The sequence below is a fragment of the Crocodylus porosus genome, unplaced genomic scaffold (assembly GCF_001723895.1).
Source record: "Crocodylus porosus isolate Cpor-Errol unplaced genomic scaffold, CroPor_comp1, whole genome shotgun sequence".
Lineage (NCBI taxonomy): Eukaryota > Metazoa > Chordata > Crocodylia > Crocodylidae > Crocodylus > Crocodylus porosus.
Window position 1 is genome coordinate 58,894 of NW_017728903.1, and position 17,384 is coordinate 76,277.

At 52.4% G+C, this 17,384-nt stretch overlaps 1 protein-coding gene across 1 annotated transcript in view; it reads right to left on the minus strand.

The window, feature by feature from the left end:
* Positions 1–861: 861 nt before the first annotated feature.
* Positions 862–17,384, minus strand: part of PIN1 (peptidylprolyl cis/trans isomerase, NIMA-interacting 1) — a 32,754-nt gene continuing 16,231 nt past the window's right edge. Inside the window, exon 4 of the mRNA XM_019556690.1 lies at positions 862–1,044. Coding sequence (XP_019412235.1) covers positions 935–1,044 — 110 coding nt within the window. The 3' untranslated portion in view covers positions 862–934. The remainder of the gene's footprint in view (positions 1,045–17,384) is intronic.

Sequence of the window (17,384 nt, forward strand, 5' to 3'; positions counted from 1 at the left end):
AGGCAACACTTCAGAGCCATGTGGGGAGAACAAGAAGTGAAGAGCGAAGCCAGAGACTGATCATGGTGCCTGAGGGCAGCAAGGGAGAAACACAACCTGGGCCTTGTGTTTAAGATCCACCAAGCACCCCCCAGCAGTACCAACCTTCTCCCCAATGAGGTGGGGGGGGCAATGCCAACCAACCCAGCCCAAACCCAAAGTGCCGACACTGCAGCCTGATCTCCATGCAGGGGAGTGGGGCAGGGCAGGGCAGGGCAGGGGAGACCAGGCATCTGTTTCATTTTTGCTGAAAGAGACTCTTCATCTATTGCAAGGTTCGCAAAATGCCTGGCAAATAAGAGCAGATGGTTTTGTAAACACAAAAGGGAGCGAGAGCAGCCAGCACCAGCCCCAGCAAACACCTCTCTGTGCCAGGCTAGGCTCAGTGGCAGGGGAGGGGCAAGAGAGAGAGGGAGGGGAACCAATTCATCCCGAGGAGCTAAATTATAGCCATGTCTGACCTCAGCTCAGCTCCAGTGACTTTCACCGCCCACAGCTTAATTTCTAGCCTCACCTGCCGTGGGAGAGGTAAACACTGCATGACCCTGGAGTCTTGGGTAATTCATAGATTTCCGCCCCCCTAAAAAAATCAGAAGAGTTTTGTTCAAATTAAGATTTCCCCAGAGGAGCAGAACCTGGCTCCTGCCTTGCAGATTTACAGCTGCTGGAGATGGATAAAACACTTCCTTTACGCCAAGTGCTCCCACTAGGAATCCTTGATGTTTGGGTAATTTTGTTCTCCGTGCACCAGGGGCCCCTTCGCTGATGGCTCCGCTCTTTCTTACAGCACTTTGCATAATAAACAAGCAAGAAGGAGGAGGAGGGATGCTGGCAGTTATTTATTTTCACCCCTCATTCTGGACCCAAGCCACAGAGGCTTCCAGCTGAATGCATCTCATCCAGGGTGACACAAACCAGCCCAACTGCTTGTCAGTAGCTCCCAGACAAGGGGGGAGTCCCTTGGGCTGGCCAGAGATATCCCCCCCCAGAGCCCCCAGTGAAGACCTGCACAGAACAGAAAGAAAGGGACTATTATTTATTAACTTGATTTGACAGAGTCAGAGCCAAGTCCCAGAGGGAAACAGTTTTGCCCAAGGTCACGCCCAAGAGGCAGCTGTACAGAGTGTGAGAGTCATTTGGTCTCCTGACACTTGGCCACCCCCAACCGTCCAGTTCTGGGCACCACACTTCAGGAGGGATGTGGACAACATGGAGGGGGTCCAGAGGAGGCCACTCGCATGACCAGAGGACAGCAGGGCAGGCCCTACGAGGAGAGGCTACGGGACCTGAACCTGTTCAGCCTCCACCAGAGAAGGCTGAGGGGGATCTAGTGGCCTGTTACAAACTAGCCAGGGGGGATCAGCAGGCATTGGGGGAGTCACTGTTCCCCCGAGCACTACCAGGAGTGACTAGAAATAACGGTCACAAGCTGGCAGAGGGTAGATTCAGATTAGACATCAGGAGGTGCAACTTCACTGTTCAGGGCGGCTAGGATCTAGAACCAACTTCCAGCGAGGTGGCGCTGGCTCCTACCCTGTGGGTCTTTAAGAGGAGGCTGGATGAACACCTTGCTGGGGTCGTTTGACCCCAGTACTCTTTCCTGCCATGGCAGGCACTTGGACTTGATGATCTGCTCAGGTCCCTTCCAGCCCTACTAACTATGAAACTATGAAACCCCTGGACCGACCAGCTCTCCTTGACTACAACTGGCTTTGTAGGCATCTTGCATGCTCAGATTCCATGTGTTCTTGGACCAGACCACTAAGCTTGGCACCAGCAAAGCTTTTTACGTCCTTGAGGGCCTGAATCGACCAGCCTAGAAGCATGGAGCTCCTTCCCTGGGAAACAGCAGCTCTGTTGGGTTGCAGCAGGAAGCCCTTTTCTGTGAGACAATCCAGAGCATAAGATAAGAGACCCCCTGATGTGGAGGGGTTTCCCCTAGAGCGTGCACTCAGAGGGGACATCACAGGCCCCAGGCCAATTCTCCAGAGCAAACAACTACAGAAATTCCTTCCTTGCGCACAGTGAAACCCACCCAACTGAAGCGCTGCACTGCACATGCCAGTTCCCTGGAAAGAGGAACAAAGAAAAGGACATGGCCTTGCATGATGGAGGTGACTCTCATTGCCTAAGGCCCTACCAGAAGGAGCCTGGACACCACTGCGATCAGGAGGATAAACCCATGTGTAAAGCACAGAACTGGGTTTCAAACCTTCGGTGGACTGATGGAGCGATCGATGCTGCCAGGGAGGTAGCTTCAGCAGAAACAAGGTGGTGACCCTGCACCTGCAAAGCCTCTACTTTGGCAGGCACAATCAGCCCGGGCATCCGTCTGCTTCCCAAGGCTGAGTATGCCTTGGGCCTGCATAAAAGCTGCAGCACTGGAGCCTTCCTCTTCCACCCAGGGAAGGGGTTGAGTGGAGACAGAAACACCTGCCACAGTCACAGAGATGCAGCCTGGAGTAGAGGGGCCACATCCTGCTCAATGGAGCAACTCATTGTGCATAAGCAGCACATTCCCGGGATGTAATAATAGCCCCTCAGGTCATTAACATGGAAATGTATTCCTGCTCCCCGGCAGTGAGATGCTCATGCAGATTGGAAGCAGCTTGCTGAGATTTGCTTCTGAATGTGTGGACATTAAAACCTCCCATTACAGTGTTGATGATTCCTTCCCTTTTGATGAATAGCCTGCCATAAATAGACTCTGATTAATTGCGGCTGCACTTGGAGGGCTGGAAATGCATCATTTGCTGCTATGGATGGGGATAATGGTCATCATTTGCCTTTGAGTGCTGTTCCATTCGGTGGGAAGGGGGCTCCGGGCTCAGCCCAGGAAGCCAGGTGGCTGCGGCAAAGTTTTTGCTGCCAGCAACTTGTTCCCTCGCAGCTTCTGACAAAGGACACAGGCGCCTCATTGCAAACTCTCTCCCTGAGCTAATTGCTTGCTATTTCCTCTGCCTGGTCATTCTGGATCATTTATCGTCTCCAATTAGCAGGGAACAGCCAGTATGAGGTAGAAAGGGATCAGACATCTTCACAGGGACAGAGGAGTCTCGGAACAAAGCTCCATGGGCTGGGAAGTGGGGAAGGCTTGGTATCACCCCCCTCCTTCCCCTCAATACACGCATGCCTAGTATAAATTGGAACTGCTCTGACCCAGTTGCACCACTGGAGGATGCAGTCCTGTTGGCCTGCTGCTCCTGAACATGGAGGAAAGGGGATCCAAGCAGTTTCAGTGTTAGCCAAGGGGGCAGGAGCCACATGCATAGTTCCCAGGTCTACCACTGACTACCTGCGATACCTTGGGCAAGTAAACAAATCACCCCTGCCTCAGTTTGTCCATCTGTGAAATGGGGCTAACAGCATTTCCCTTCCTCCAGGGTAGAGCATGCCTGGGGACAAGCTGAATAAGAATCTTACGGTGCCAATATACAACAGCGATGAACTGTGATGATGCCTTCTCTAGACAGCACAGCGGACTTACTCCATCAGAAGACCTGTCCTGAACCGTTACAGTCATGACTGCATGCGAGAGAAAAGATGGCAATAGAAGTGGGATTTTGGGGAAGGCTGGAGCATCAGGGCACAGGGGGCCACGACGGGCTGAGCCAGAGCTGTTCCAGCTGGCTTATGCACATCTCCATGGGGTTTTGTTTTGGCATAGCTGTGTGCATCCTATTTCACACACGCACAGCTGAGTGCTGAGCGAGGCTCCCCGCTCTCTGCTTCTCAGACACCCCCCAGCAGGCAGCCAGAAGCAGGGGGGTGGGCCCCTTGCTGCAAAGAGGACACTTGGAAGGCACTTGCCATCTGTATGCCCTCTGCCTCACGCAGGCTGGGCCAGCAGCTCCTTCACCTGCTGGGTTTATTTATCTCCTGTTTGTTTACCGAGCTGAAATTCTCTTCGCCTGATTTCACAGGGTTTGCATTTGGTGTATTAATAGCCTCTCGCACGCCTGGGAGACTGTGCAGAGACGCCATGAAACTGCTGATGGTACCAGACTGCACCATGCTGCCTGGCAGGGGGAACGGACCCATGGGTGGTTGTCTGGGGAGGGCTGATAGGGTCTACAATCCTGTACTGGCTCCACAGGATAACAGGGTGATGGTAAAGCACTGTGTGGGGGAAAACCAGTTCCAGCACCTCATGGCTCAAGACCAGTGAAGCTAACATAACCCACGAACACCAACAGGCACTGTGGTCTTTGCTTGTCTGTTGTAGGGGGAATTTCATAGATTTCATAGACATTAGGGCTAGAAGGGACCTCGGAAGATCATCGAGTCCAGCCCCCCACCCAAAGGGCAGGAAGTCAGCTGGGGTCATAGGATCCCAGCAAGATAAGCATCCAATTTACTCTTGAAGGTGTTCAATGTAGGTGCTTGAACCACCTCTGATGGCAGGCTGTTCCAGACCTTGGGGGCTCGGACAGTAAAGAAATTCTTCCTTATGTCCAGCCTGAAACGGTCTTGCAGGAGTTTGTGACCGTTTGACCTCGTCATCCCTTGGGGCGCTCTGGTGAACAAACGTTCCCCCAGATCCTGGTGGTCACCCCTGATAAACTTATAGGTGGCCATCAGATCACCCCTGAGCCTGCGCTTTTCCAGGCTAAAGAGCCCCATGGCTCTCAGCCTGTCATTGTAAGGTCTGTACCTCTGATCATGTGCGTGGCTCTCCTCTGGACTCTCGCAAGCTTCTCCACATCCTTTTTGAATTGTGGAGCCCAAAACTGGATGCAGTACTCCAGCTGCGGCCTCATCAAGGCTGAGTACAAGGGGAGAATGATGTCCTGGGATTTGCTTGAGAAGCATCTGTGGATGCAAGCCGGCATTTTGGTTGCTTTACTAGCCACAGCATCGCATTGGAGGCTCATGTTCATCTTGTGGTCAATGATGACCCCTAAGTCCCTTTCATGTGTAGTGCTAGCCAGCATAGCACTGCCGAGCCTATAAGGGTGCTGCAGGTTTTTCTTCCCAAGGTGGAGAGCCTTGCATTTTTCAGTGTTAAACACCATCAGGTTCTCATCCACCTATTTGCTGAGCCTGTCCAGGTCAGCCTGGATCACCCGCCTGTCTTCTGGTTTAGATGCTTTGCCCCAAAGTTTGGTGTCATCGGCAAACTTGGCCAGTCTGCTTCTGACTCCAATGTCCATATCATTAATGAAGATGTTGAACAATATGGGTCCAAGGGCAAAGCCTTGGGGGACCCCACTTGTCACAGGACACCATGACGATTGATTTCCATCAATTACTACCCTCTGGGTCTGACCATGGAACCAATTTCTCAGCCAGCGGATCGTGGTGGACCCAAGGCCACAATTGGCCAGTTTTGCCAAGAGGTGAACATGGGATACCAGATCGAAGACTATTTTGAAGTCAAGATATACGACATCAATCTCTTCTCCCTCATCCAGGTGATAGGTCACCTGGTCATAGAAGGAAATGAGATGGGTAGGTCTTGCTTGACCAGCAACAAACCCATGCTGGCTATCCCTTAGGATGTTGACGTTGGCCAGTCCATTAAGGATGGCCTCTTTAATAAACTTTTCTAAGATCTTCCCCAGGATAGAAGTCAGGCTGATGGGCCTGTAGTTTGCCAGATCCACTTTCCTCTCTTTCTTGAAGATAGGCACCACATTGGCCTTCTTCCAGTCTTCGGACACTATACCAGAGCGCCAGGAGTTTTCAAAGATCTGTGCCAGAGGCTGGACCATGATGCTTACCAGCTCCTTGAGTACCCTGGGGTGCAGGTTGTCAGGGCCGGCTGACTTGAAGGTATTCAGCTTCTCAAGGTGTTCCTTCACAAGGTCAGCATTAATGGAGGGCAGGGGATCTCCCTCACTCAGACCTCCCTGTCCCGTAGTGGGCATGGGCGTCCCATGGGACTGATAAAAGACCGACACAAAGTACCCATTTAATAGGTTGGCTTTTTCCAGTTGTCAGTTGCCCCATCTGGTTCAGCAGGGGTCCAGTGTCGCCCTTGCTTTTCCTCCGGCTCCCCACATATCTGAAAAAGGACTTCTTATTGTCCTTGATGTTCAAAGCTAGTTGGAGTTCAGTTGCAGCCTTGGCTTTCCTGGTTTGCTCCCTGCAGGACCAGACCAGTGCAGTATAATTCTCCTTGGAGGAATGAGGAAGTGACGGGTTTCTGTCAAGAGAAAATGCTAAGAATATAAATGATCCACAGAAATGCTAGTGTCAAAGATATGGGGAGTGCACACCTAGGCAGAGCCTTGTGCAGAAGCAGGCCAATCTATCTTCCAGGCATTATTGACCCAAGAGAAAGCAACAACACAGTGATTTCTGGGGCCTCTTGGCTCTGGAGGCTTCCTATCATTTGTCTCGCACACACTACACTGAGGGTCGAATCAGACCTATGCAAAAATGCCAGCCCAGGGCTCAGTCCCCTTTATATCCCACAGAACCAAGGCTGGCCCAGGGAATAACACTAGACTTCAGCCTGGGCTGGCGTATGCAGTTTTCTAGTACAAGAGATTCATTTCACACGTGAGAGCAACACAGTCCAAGCAGAGGAGCAGCAGAGAGGTGCACAGATCTGAAAGCCAGGAGGAACTATCAGTTTGTCTAAGCTGGTCTAGAATTTCACCCAGGGATTCCAGCACAGACCCCAGAACTTCTGGGCTCCCATATATCTGTGGAAGAGACATCCCCTCTGGATACAGAAACCCCAGGAGGTTGAAAGTCTTCTGCATCCTTCCATAAGCTGCTCCAGTGGTTAATTACCATTCTGGCTATTAAAGAAAGTGCCCCTTTTTTCCAGCCGGAGTTCGGCTTCCAGCCATTGGACTTGGTCTGCTTTGGGACCAGGGTGGGGATGCTGCAAGGTGTGGTCAAGGTTACTGACATGCAAAGCAAAGACAACCTGGCTTCCTGTGCCCCATACATCCAGACCCTCCTGGTCATGTGTTCTCTATCACCTCTCCCAGTGTTTTGGGAGAAATGAAAGGCTGATCACTTCTGTCAGGGTAGCAGAGACCAGGTGTGGGGGAGGCAGATCAGGACCAGCAGCCTGTAGGAGCAGGGGGAAGGGCAAGGAAAGAGATGCAGAAGAAGGGTAGAGCCCACGCAGAGAAATGGAGGCTATAGTAGGGGGATGCTCCATACTGCGAGAAGTTGGAGAGCCCAGAGGTAAGCCTCAGAAATGACAGGGGCCTGGAAGGATTGGAGATGCAGAACCAGCTTGGCCTGGCCTGGAGCAGACTGAAACAGGCTTGGCCCTAGAGCAGCTATGAAGACCTCATGATGGGAAAGAGAGGTGAAGTGATTTGGGGTCTGTAGTGTCCCCAGTGAGTTGCTCCAGTGTGCTAAAAAGCCTGATGGTACAATATCTGTGCCCCTGTTCCCAACTTTCATCAGCTAGAAGAACAGCTTGTGTGAGAAAGCCCAGGGAGGGGCTTTGTGCAGCATTGACAAAGCAGGGCCCTTACCCAGCCCAGGTCTGTCTCCATGAACACACATGGCAGCCTAGATTTACCGTGGCTCTGACAGAATGAAGCAGGCAGGCAACGCCGCAACCCGCTCCAAAGGGAATGATCCCTCCCAATATGTTTTCAGCGCTGCAGATTTTGAAATACTTGTTCGGAGGCAGCAGGTTTAATGGGCCAATTGAAAACCATAAAAACAGGCACTAATTGGCTTAGTGAAAAGTAAAACAGCCAGAGCCCTGATGACAGCAGCTCTGTGGTGCCCATCACTCTTGTCAATTTGCTGGGGCTGACGGGGAGGTGTAATATGTGGAGCGCATGGTGATTAATCATTACCAGCAGTGCTTTAAAAATGAAAAAAATATATAGAAAACAGCCCACCAGGCAGGTCTGTGAGAAGCAGAGGAATTTCATGACTTATTTATCTGTAATGAATGTAGAAGAGAGCTGCTGCCCGGCTGCTGGGGAGAGGGGTCCCAGTCTGCTGCCCTCTCCCTGATGGTCTCTCTATCAGCAGCTCAGTTCCCTGGATGGACCCATTCCTAGGTTTTAAACCCACACAGGCCTGAGCACCTCTCACAGCCTCACCAGCAAAGTGTGTGCGTGTTGGGTGGTGGGGGAGTGGTCTCTTCTCCCCAGCCACACAGCATCAGGGAGCATGGTACATCATGAAAAGAATGGATCAGATCAGAACAGCTGCCAAAAGCCAGTTCCACTACTCTCCACCCGCGCATTTCCTCTAGCCTGTAGCCCACAAGCCTGGATGCAGGGTACAAGCCAAAGTACTGTGGAAGCCCTGGCATCCCGAGCTCCTACTTGCATCCCCTGCCAGCAAAAGAGCATCATGGGGCAGTGACTGAGACTCCAACCCTTGTGTATGGGAGTGAAAAAGAGTATCTAAGAGCTGAGTTGGCAAGTCTGACAGTCCTGCCCAGCAGGCCCCTAGCACCACCTCTCAGTGCTGCCCCAAGAGGTTGCCAACAGAGCTGTGTACATTTAGCACAGCCTGGCCACCCTGTCTCCACCCAGTACCCTCCAATCTCCTGAAAATATGGGCAGAAGCCCCGTCACAAGGGAGAGGGGCCTTATGTGGCCACAGAGAAGCCCAGCTGTGACCCAGGCTCCCCGCCACATCCAACTCTCCAAGTCTCAGACCTTTTTTCAGTACCAGTGACCTAAATACCAGCCTGCTGGTGATATGAATAAAGCATGCCCTGGCATCCATTATAGAGTTGCTGGCAGGCACAGACCTCACATGGCCTCTTCTGGGTGGGGTCGAGCTGAGGCAGGGTCAGGGGCATCATCCCTAAGCCGTGTTCTCCAGCCCCAACTCCCTACTCAGATCTCTTGGCAGGTGAGAGGTTCCAACCCCCCCAACAACTCACCTGTTTGCTACAAGCTTCCCCCTGCCATGCTGTGGCTGGGGACTGTAGGCAGAAGACAGGCACAGAGAGTCGGGATCGTGTGGCATTGACTGAGATGCTGAAACCTGCCTACCCACCTCTGGGCAGCCTCTGGGGATCTCCCCACAGCTCTGCTGCCCATTTCCAGGGCCTGGCTTCATGTGAGCCATGTCAACACTTTGCCCCAAAAAGCCTTTCCTCTGAACAGAGGTGGCCAAGGGGAAGGAAAAACATGGGGGCACAGGAGGAGAAAACAGTCCTGGTTATGGCAGTTGTAGCCCCAAGCATCACCCAGGGGCCACAGTGCCACAGAAAGCTCTCAGAAACAAGCAAAAGTACATGTATATGATAACAACCATGCATGTGGGTGCAGCTGCCCTGTGGGTAGGAAATGCCCCAGAGGGCTCATGCAGCCTTGCACAGAAAACAGGCAATGCTGAAGGCAGCTGAAAGGAGATGCGCCTCTAACTTAACAGGCAGCAGCTCATTTATCCCCATTACCACTGCTGGATGCAGCCTCTGCCAGGATCAATGCAACCGACAACAGGAGCCAGCACTCTCCTTCCCCTTTCACAGCAAGTGGCAGACACAAGGGGCACACTGGACACACCCAGAGCACATGTCAATGGGAGAAGGTGACCTTGCACTAGCACCAGCTCACTCGTTTGCACCAGTGCAGAGGATGGAAAACCCCATGCCTCTGACCTGTGCTGCCCTCATGTGGGTGCACAAGCACTGCCAGGTTGTTGCTGACTGAGCACAAGGCAGGCAGTTGTGCTGCTTTTGTGTGAACAGTCCAATGCACCAGCACAGGTCACAGGAGCTCAGGTGAGGTCTGTGCCAGTGCTGATCCAGCCCTGCAGGGCAGACCAAGCTGCAGCTCCTGCAGCTGAGGCCTGCAAACTCCTGAGGAGACTGCAATTTTTCTTTCCTATTAATTGTAAGTCCCCATTGGGCAGCAGTGAAAACTGTGGCCTCCAGCACTTCCCTCCTTCAGCAACAAGTTGCTACAGAAACACCTCAGAGAGAGTGAGACAGATGGGGAATAACTCCAGACTTTTCTTGTGTCAGTCCCTGCCCAGCCAGGCTGTGAAGGACCCCTTTGCCTTCCCTGGTAGCCCCACAAGGACAGGCCAGGGCAGCCCCATTGCTCAATCTGCCTGGACCAGGGAACCTGAGAGCAGCAGTAAATGAAAGGGGTTGGTGCCCTTCTGCCCTATCCCTGCCCAGAAACCCTCCCTGCCACACACACTCTCTGGGCCAGGACTGGAGGCTAAAAGGTAAATGCAACCAGGGCCTCACCCCACTCCCATGCAGCCCCACACAGCTGAGGCCTCCCCTGAACTGCTACAGAGGAACCAGCACAAGACACAGCTCCCTCCCGGCCAGGCTGAGCCAACTCTTTCCCAATGCAGGGCAGCTCAGATTTAAAGGGGAAGCACATAAGAATAATCAGTGACATTGTTCACCAGGGTAAAGTCTAGTGCTGCGATGGTGCCCTCTGAAGCAAGCCAGCTGGCTCATGCATAGGGCTGCCCAGATCCCCAACGCCAGACAGGGTGCGGGGCAGAAGCTGCAAATTAGATGTGGTGGGAGCTTAGCACCGTCTGTCCCACTTCCCGCAGGCCTGTCTGCCCTGCCCAAAACACCCATGTCATTGACAGACTGCAGCTTTTCCCTTAGCTTCTTGCCTTTTGCTGTCCCTTAGTATCACTGTACTTTCTAAGTGGTGACTGCCTTCCACCCCAGGTAGGTGCACAGGGGAAGTGCTGTCACTGAGGTGAGTGAGCAGAGACTTTGTGCTGGGCGCTGGCCACGGGAAATGGTCTGCGTCTTGCTGATAATGCAATTCAATCTAGCCCGTCAGCTCAGGGGCCAAACCATCTTGTTTCACCCACTAGCAGGGAGGTTTAGCTCTGTCCAGCTGAAGGGCAGAAAGCTGGGCCTAACCTGCTGGCCTGTTCAAGGGCTTGGACCACATTGCACCGTCAAGATCCAGACACAATCCATGCCAGTAGCCAAACATGTAGCATGGCATGACCTGACAGCTGTGTAACTGGCCACATGCTCTGCCCCCAACACTGCCTCCCAGCTGGAGAGAATATCCCCATGTCTGGCACCCCAGACGGCAGCCAGACACTTGGAGCCGGCGAGGACACAAAGCACCCACTGGATTGCTCCGTTCCCCGCTAGCTGCCTGAGGAACGCAGAGCTGGCGAGAACAGACAGGCTGCGTAGGCAACCTAATGGCTTGTTTGTGTTTGCAGTGCAGTGCCTCCAAGGGAACGGAAGCCGTCCATCTGCAGGCATGGGCGTCTGTGGCTCCTGCTGCATGATCTGAAAACACATCCGTGCTTCAGCATTTATCCTCACAACACGCCCCTGCAGCAGGGAAGCAGCGAGATCCAGAGCAGGGAGATGGAGGCAACATGAGGGGAAGGAATATTTCAATGAGGTTGTGCAGGGAATCAGCATGCGGCTGGGGACAGAACCCAGGAGCCCGAGCTCCCTGTTTTAACCTCTAGCTGCCACTCCCCTCCGAGAACCAGGTCCCAGCCATCAGTGGCAGCACCATGGACAGAACCCAGCATCCCAATCACAGCCTGGTACTGCTGCAAACTAGACCTGGGTGGAAAACTTCTCACAAGAAACTCTGGTTCAGCAAAGGCAGTGTCCAAGGTTTTGGGGCATGGGGGAAAATCATTTCAAATCTGTTGTTTCATTTCGAGGAACCCTAAAATGTCTCACCCCTCCCTTCACCTCTGGGATCCTCTCTAGTCATCCAGGTACATATTCTATGGTGAATCTTAGGATACCATTACTATCATGCTGTATTCCACATTTTCTATTACACATCAGCATTTTCAAAGTGAGATGTTGTGACGCTTTGGGATCTGAACTTCTCATAAAGGTCTATTTTGTGGAATCTCTGAATCTTAGCGATTTCCAGTCACAACAAAGCAAGTTTCAACATATCAGAATTTCCCACAGGACAGTGACCCTGTTTGTTCTCCACCAGCTCTGCTGAGACCTGCTGCTTTTCCCATGGAGTGACCTTTCCCACAGGCTGTCACCAAGGTCAGGGGCCTTGGTAAGTCTGCATTATTGCATCACAGAAGCTGCTGCACTTCAGCCCCCAAAACAACTGCGAAGCAGCAAGAAAGAGGCATACGAGTGGGAGCACACAGTGCAATTCTCTCCTGTATGCAGGCACACACTAGTGCCTCTCTCCTTATGCACCTGTCTAGCACGTGAGACTTTTATTTTTCACATCTCCCACATATGTGCCTACCTGGATATGTCTGTCTCTCCTCCCCGTTATACACACACACACATGCTTGTGCAAACATCTCCATGCACCTGCGTGATGGAACTGGATTTCCAGTAGGCCTGGGAGAGGAATTCCAGACCTCCACTCCCTGTCACAGCTGGGGTCAGACAGCTGAAGCATCACAGACCCGAGGACAGGAGCTAAGACTCGCAGGCCCAGTTTAATAGCCAGGCTGACAGAGACAGATGCTTTCTCTTGTAGCACAGCAGCATCCAGTCAGAGTGCACAGCACCCTTGCTGGGTTTGCATAACGCACAGTGGATTTGGCAGGCATAGAAAATGGAAAGGGCCAAGCCCAGCTCTGGGGTTGCCATACAAAGGCTGATAGGGCCATACCAGGGAAAGCTTAGCTGGCCGGCACATACAGTATAGGCTGGGAAGTATGCGTGCACCCACATTTTCTACAGAGAGCTCTGAACATGTGGGGACTTGAGGGATGAGTTATGAGGGCATTAAGCAGTTTCAATTCACCACCTCATAAATCTTGCTCAGACACTGGAATGGAGATTCTTCCAGGTGCAGGGAAAGCTTCCCATTTAATTAAAGCTCCCATCCTCCCTGCTCTTTCACTGCTGAAAGCAATGCTATTGACACAAGAACCAGAGGGGAGAAGCAAAACACGGCGCATGGGACAAGGGCAGGGGAGATGCCATCATGGTGCAGGGGAGGGCAGACACAGTGGGAACTGAATCTCAGACCTCCAAAGAGAAATTCCTGAGTTGTCATTGCTGGAGCCAGTGCCCACAGGTGTGGGCTGTAACTGGTCAGATCCTCTGCAGTAGGATGTGTGCCTGTCTCCAACACACATGCCTGCACTCATAACCTAAGGGCCCTGCCTGTAAATCAGGGGTGGTCTAAGCACTCCATCGTAAGCAGTTCACGGGCCACACATAGGTGCCTTGGGCTTAATGGACTATAGTGACTAAATGAAAGAGAAGTCTAGGAAGAGTCTTACAGCATTTGCATTGGGTGGGGGGGCGGGGCACAGGCCACTGGGAGACCAGGTTCCCCCCTGTGCCAGGCACTGCCCAAACCCTGACAAGGACCCAGCTCCCTGTCCCAAAGAAGTGACACTATCACATGAATCACACAGCACCAGAGGGGCCTCTCTCAGGGCAGCTGCTGAAAACCTGTCAGCAAAACAGTTCAGCCACTAGCTTGTTCAAGGCATATCATCTTGAGACCCTGCCCACCTGCCCATCCACTGGGAGGGTTCTCAGGACCACGGTGAAATTTCTAATCAAAGCCAGAGAGCCCAACCCAATCTCAGCTTGAGCCTTATTAATGGCCACCTCTCCTGTGCCCTGGGTCAGAGACCCATGCCCAGCATCCCAGAGTCAGCACCCTCTGATCTCCCCCATTGACCTCAAGCCTGCGCCTTTCTCAGTAGAGGGGCCAGCTTCAGATGTCTGTGCCTGGGAGCATGAGAGAGGGCAACTAGCGCCCTGTGGACATGAGACTGACCCAAGCCTCCTACCAAGTCACAAAGGCTAAGCAGGCTCCCCAGCAGTCTAGAACAGCTGTGATGCCAGCCTGAGAGTGGATGTCCAGCACTTCACAGCCCTTCCTCAAGACAGGAGAGAAATGATCCCTTCAGAGAAGTGAAGGCTTCAAACAGGACATGGTCAGAAGCTGTTAGCATCAGTGTCACAGCTAACTCAGAGTCCAAGGGCTTACACTCAGATTAAAAACCCACAGGCCCCTGCAGATCCAGCACCAGCCTGTGATCTCTGGGCTGCCAACCCACAGCTTTCCCAGGGACTGCACTCAGAGAGGAAGGGGCCAGGACGCCAGCCAGGAAGACCTGCCAGGTCAGGTTACTGTATGGCAGATGCTCCTTGCTTACAGGCATTGCAAAGCAAAAAGGATATGTTATAGGCAAGAGACCTGAAACAGGGGTCATACTGTGAGAACTGGAAGAGAAAGAGGCACCAGGGGCCCCTGCTTCAGACACCAGGTGCTTGGGTCCAGCGAGGTTTTGGAACAGCCCATGCAGCACTGCACCAGGGGCCTTGCTTGAGAGAGGGAAGGTGGCCTTGCGGGTAAGACACCAGGCTGGGTCTCAAGAGACCACAGTTCAGCTTCTGAGTCTGCCTCTACTCCTCCAGGAAAGCCCCTGCATTGGTTGGGGTCTCAGCTCCCCCCCTATAGAATGGGAATCCCAGTCCCACCTGCCCTGCCTGGCCTGTCCAGGTTGCTGGCACTGGAGGACTCCTAGTTTATGCACCTACATGAACCAGCACAAGCCGCAGTCTCAGCTGGAAGTTCAGCCATTCCAGTATGGTAGCATAGCTTTCAGGCCCTCTTGCTTCTCCCCTCCTATAGGTAAGCACCAAACCATGAAGAATCTTCCAGGAGGACACCAAATTTTGCCTTGGCACAGCTCCTCATCCAGGACTAGGACTGCAGCTGTGTAGCTGTCCAAATGTGGGCTGCTAAGCATGCAATTAGCACACATGCCATAGCAGCTTTTGCAAACATGATACCAATTGCACCCCACCCCCTCCAGGCCAGCTGCAGACTTCACTCCTCTACCAAGAAAGAGGATAGCTCTTTGCTGTGGTTCAAACACCCACACTGGGGGCAGTGCACACTGACAAGCAGCTGTGTAGCAAGCATGGGGTATCCACAGCCACAGGCTGACCACCACCATTCCTCCCCTATCCTCCCATCTGTCTGGACAACCCCGTCCCCCCCCAGTCAAGTGAGGAAGAGAGAGAGAGAGAGAGAGAGAGAGAGACATCCTCTGATGTACTCAACCAGTGCCAGGCACAGTGAATTAGGGCACCATCATAATAGAGGATAATCCCCCTGTGTCTCAGGGAGATTGCTACAGTGATTATTGTCTGTCCTTTGTACCGCAGCAGCCCCAGCCCAGACCCCACTGTATTAGGCACTGTACGCAAATGCACACACGCATGACAGGAGTGTCCGTGTCACAGAGCCAAAACTCTACCCCATCCAGTGTTCTGCTTCAACAACTGGGGGATTTGCAAGCCAAAACAGCCAAAAGGAGCCTGGTGTTTGAGGAGGCAGGTGCCCAGTGCCTTCTGAAAAGCAGCTACTTCCTGCTATCTCAATGCACACTCACTCTGTATCCCCTGAGACCCATGTTCCCTGGAGAGCCCCAAAGCAGCAGCTAAAGGGACATCCTAGCAAGCTGTTCCAATCTGAGGCGGAAGCATATGCAGGCTGGGCTGCACAATGTCGGGCAGGTCCAGAGTGCTGTGGCAGATTCAGAGGTAGTGCAGGATGCTAAGCTATAGCGAGGGGCAGAAGCAACACAGAATCTCTTTCCCTGCCAACAGACAGCAGGTCCGTCAGCAGAGGGGCACTTGAGGACAGGCACAAGCTCCCAGTCAGCCCATCTTCCCGTGCTCAATTAGCATCTCCATGCCAGCTGTGCATCCTCCTGCAAATGGCAAGAAATGCTGCCAGCAGGAACACTAGAACCTTGGCTGATGGACCTGGGAGGGCTGACGTGCCTGACCTGCATCAAGGCAGCAGAGAGGTCTTTGTCTAGTGCTTTCCCTTCCTCCAGGTGGGGGCTGCTGTGTTTTCAGGGCATAAGAGCAGAGACCAGCAACGGGACTGCACCACAAGGCACGCTTCACCAAGAGATCCCTCTCCAGATAAGCCTCACCGCATATTAATAGGCTGAGTCCTGCACACCAGTGTCCCAGGGTCCCAGGGTTTCAGTCACTGCTGCAGATGGGGTAGAGATAGCACACACTAATAGGGCTCCCAGAGGTATAAACAAAAGTTTGCATCACCTCAGCTCTGCCCACAGAAACATCTTGATCAGCTGGGCAGCAGCAATGTCACGCTTTCCTACTACCATGAGGCTCCCAAGAACACGCAACTCAAACACCAGGACGACAGAACAAGGCAGCATACAGTGCCCTAGACTTACCAGCCCAGAGGCAACCTGCTTCTTGGGAATCCCAGGAGGTCAGTTATTTCTGCTACTACCGCAGCAGGGCCTTCTGGCCAGGAAAGGAAAAGAGCTGGTCAGGTGGCATTATTGATGGAAGCACTAAGCACTTATGTGCTTTTGCTGTGAAGGCAGCAATGCAGGACACTTCTCTCCACGTATATCATGGGTCTGGATCAGCCCAATTAGGCACGCTCATGGGAAGAGCAAGAGCAGCTCAGACCAGCAGCCCATTTAGCCCTGTCTCCAGTCCCCAACACAACAAGCAAATCTCACAGTGGACCATTAGGAAAAATTGTGCTCATGAGGGTAAGATTTTCCCAGTTTCCACTCAGCAGCTGTTTCATGCCTGTGCCCACAGGAGCTGCTGACCGTGGGATGGCACTTCATCCAGGTCAGGGACTATGCACAGCATGTTTAACATAGCGGGAACATACCTAGGTATTGCTTGTTTGCCCAGGTAATGAGAACAGCCAGTCTGTTCCAAATGCTTTCTGGAATCTCACCCCGGGCCGTAACTTCCAGCAAAGTCCCCACAGGTCTCACATTCTTTACCAGTAAAACCTGTCACCTTGTTCCTCCTGTACAAAACAGGGTGAAATAACAGCGACTGCCCTACGTTCTCTCCATCCCACCTCCTACAACTGAGCAGCCCTGATCTATTCAGCCTCTTCCCACCTGTAAATCCTTCCAGGCTTCTCATGAGTCGCATAGTCTATATCCTGACAGCTGTTGCACCTTTTGGAGGGAGGACAGGGAGATGAACCAAATACTGGGACCTGTGTAGCTCAGACTTAAGCCTGTTACAATTGGGGAAACAAAAACCCACAGCTTAGGCTGCTTCAGAAAATATTTAGCTGCCAACGCTTTTGCTATTGCACCACACTTCACTACCGATATGACATCTCCACTTCCCTTTATTTACCTTTGATCCTGCTTATAAGATACTGCACAGTAATTTGAGGTAATTTTCCTTTTCTAAGTTCTCACCTGCTTGTCACCCCATAGCTAGATTTTTTTTTAAAATCAATGTGTTGCTATGGAAACCAACTTTCATCTGAAGCACAAGAGCCTTCTATTTCCCCAACCCGGCTAGCAAGGGAAAAAGCAGAAATGCAAGAAATATTCAGATGCCTCTCGCTTTAGGTGATCACCTTAATTGGAGGGTGCTTTCGGGAGATGTCGTCTTTCCCCATTTCCAAACAAGCCAGGAGTTCTATTTTTTTTTTTTT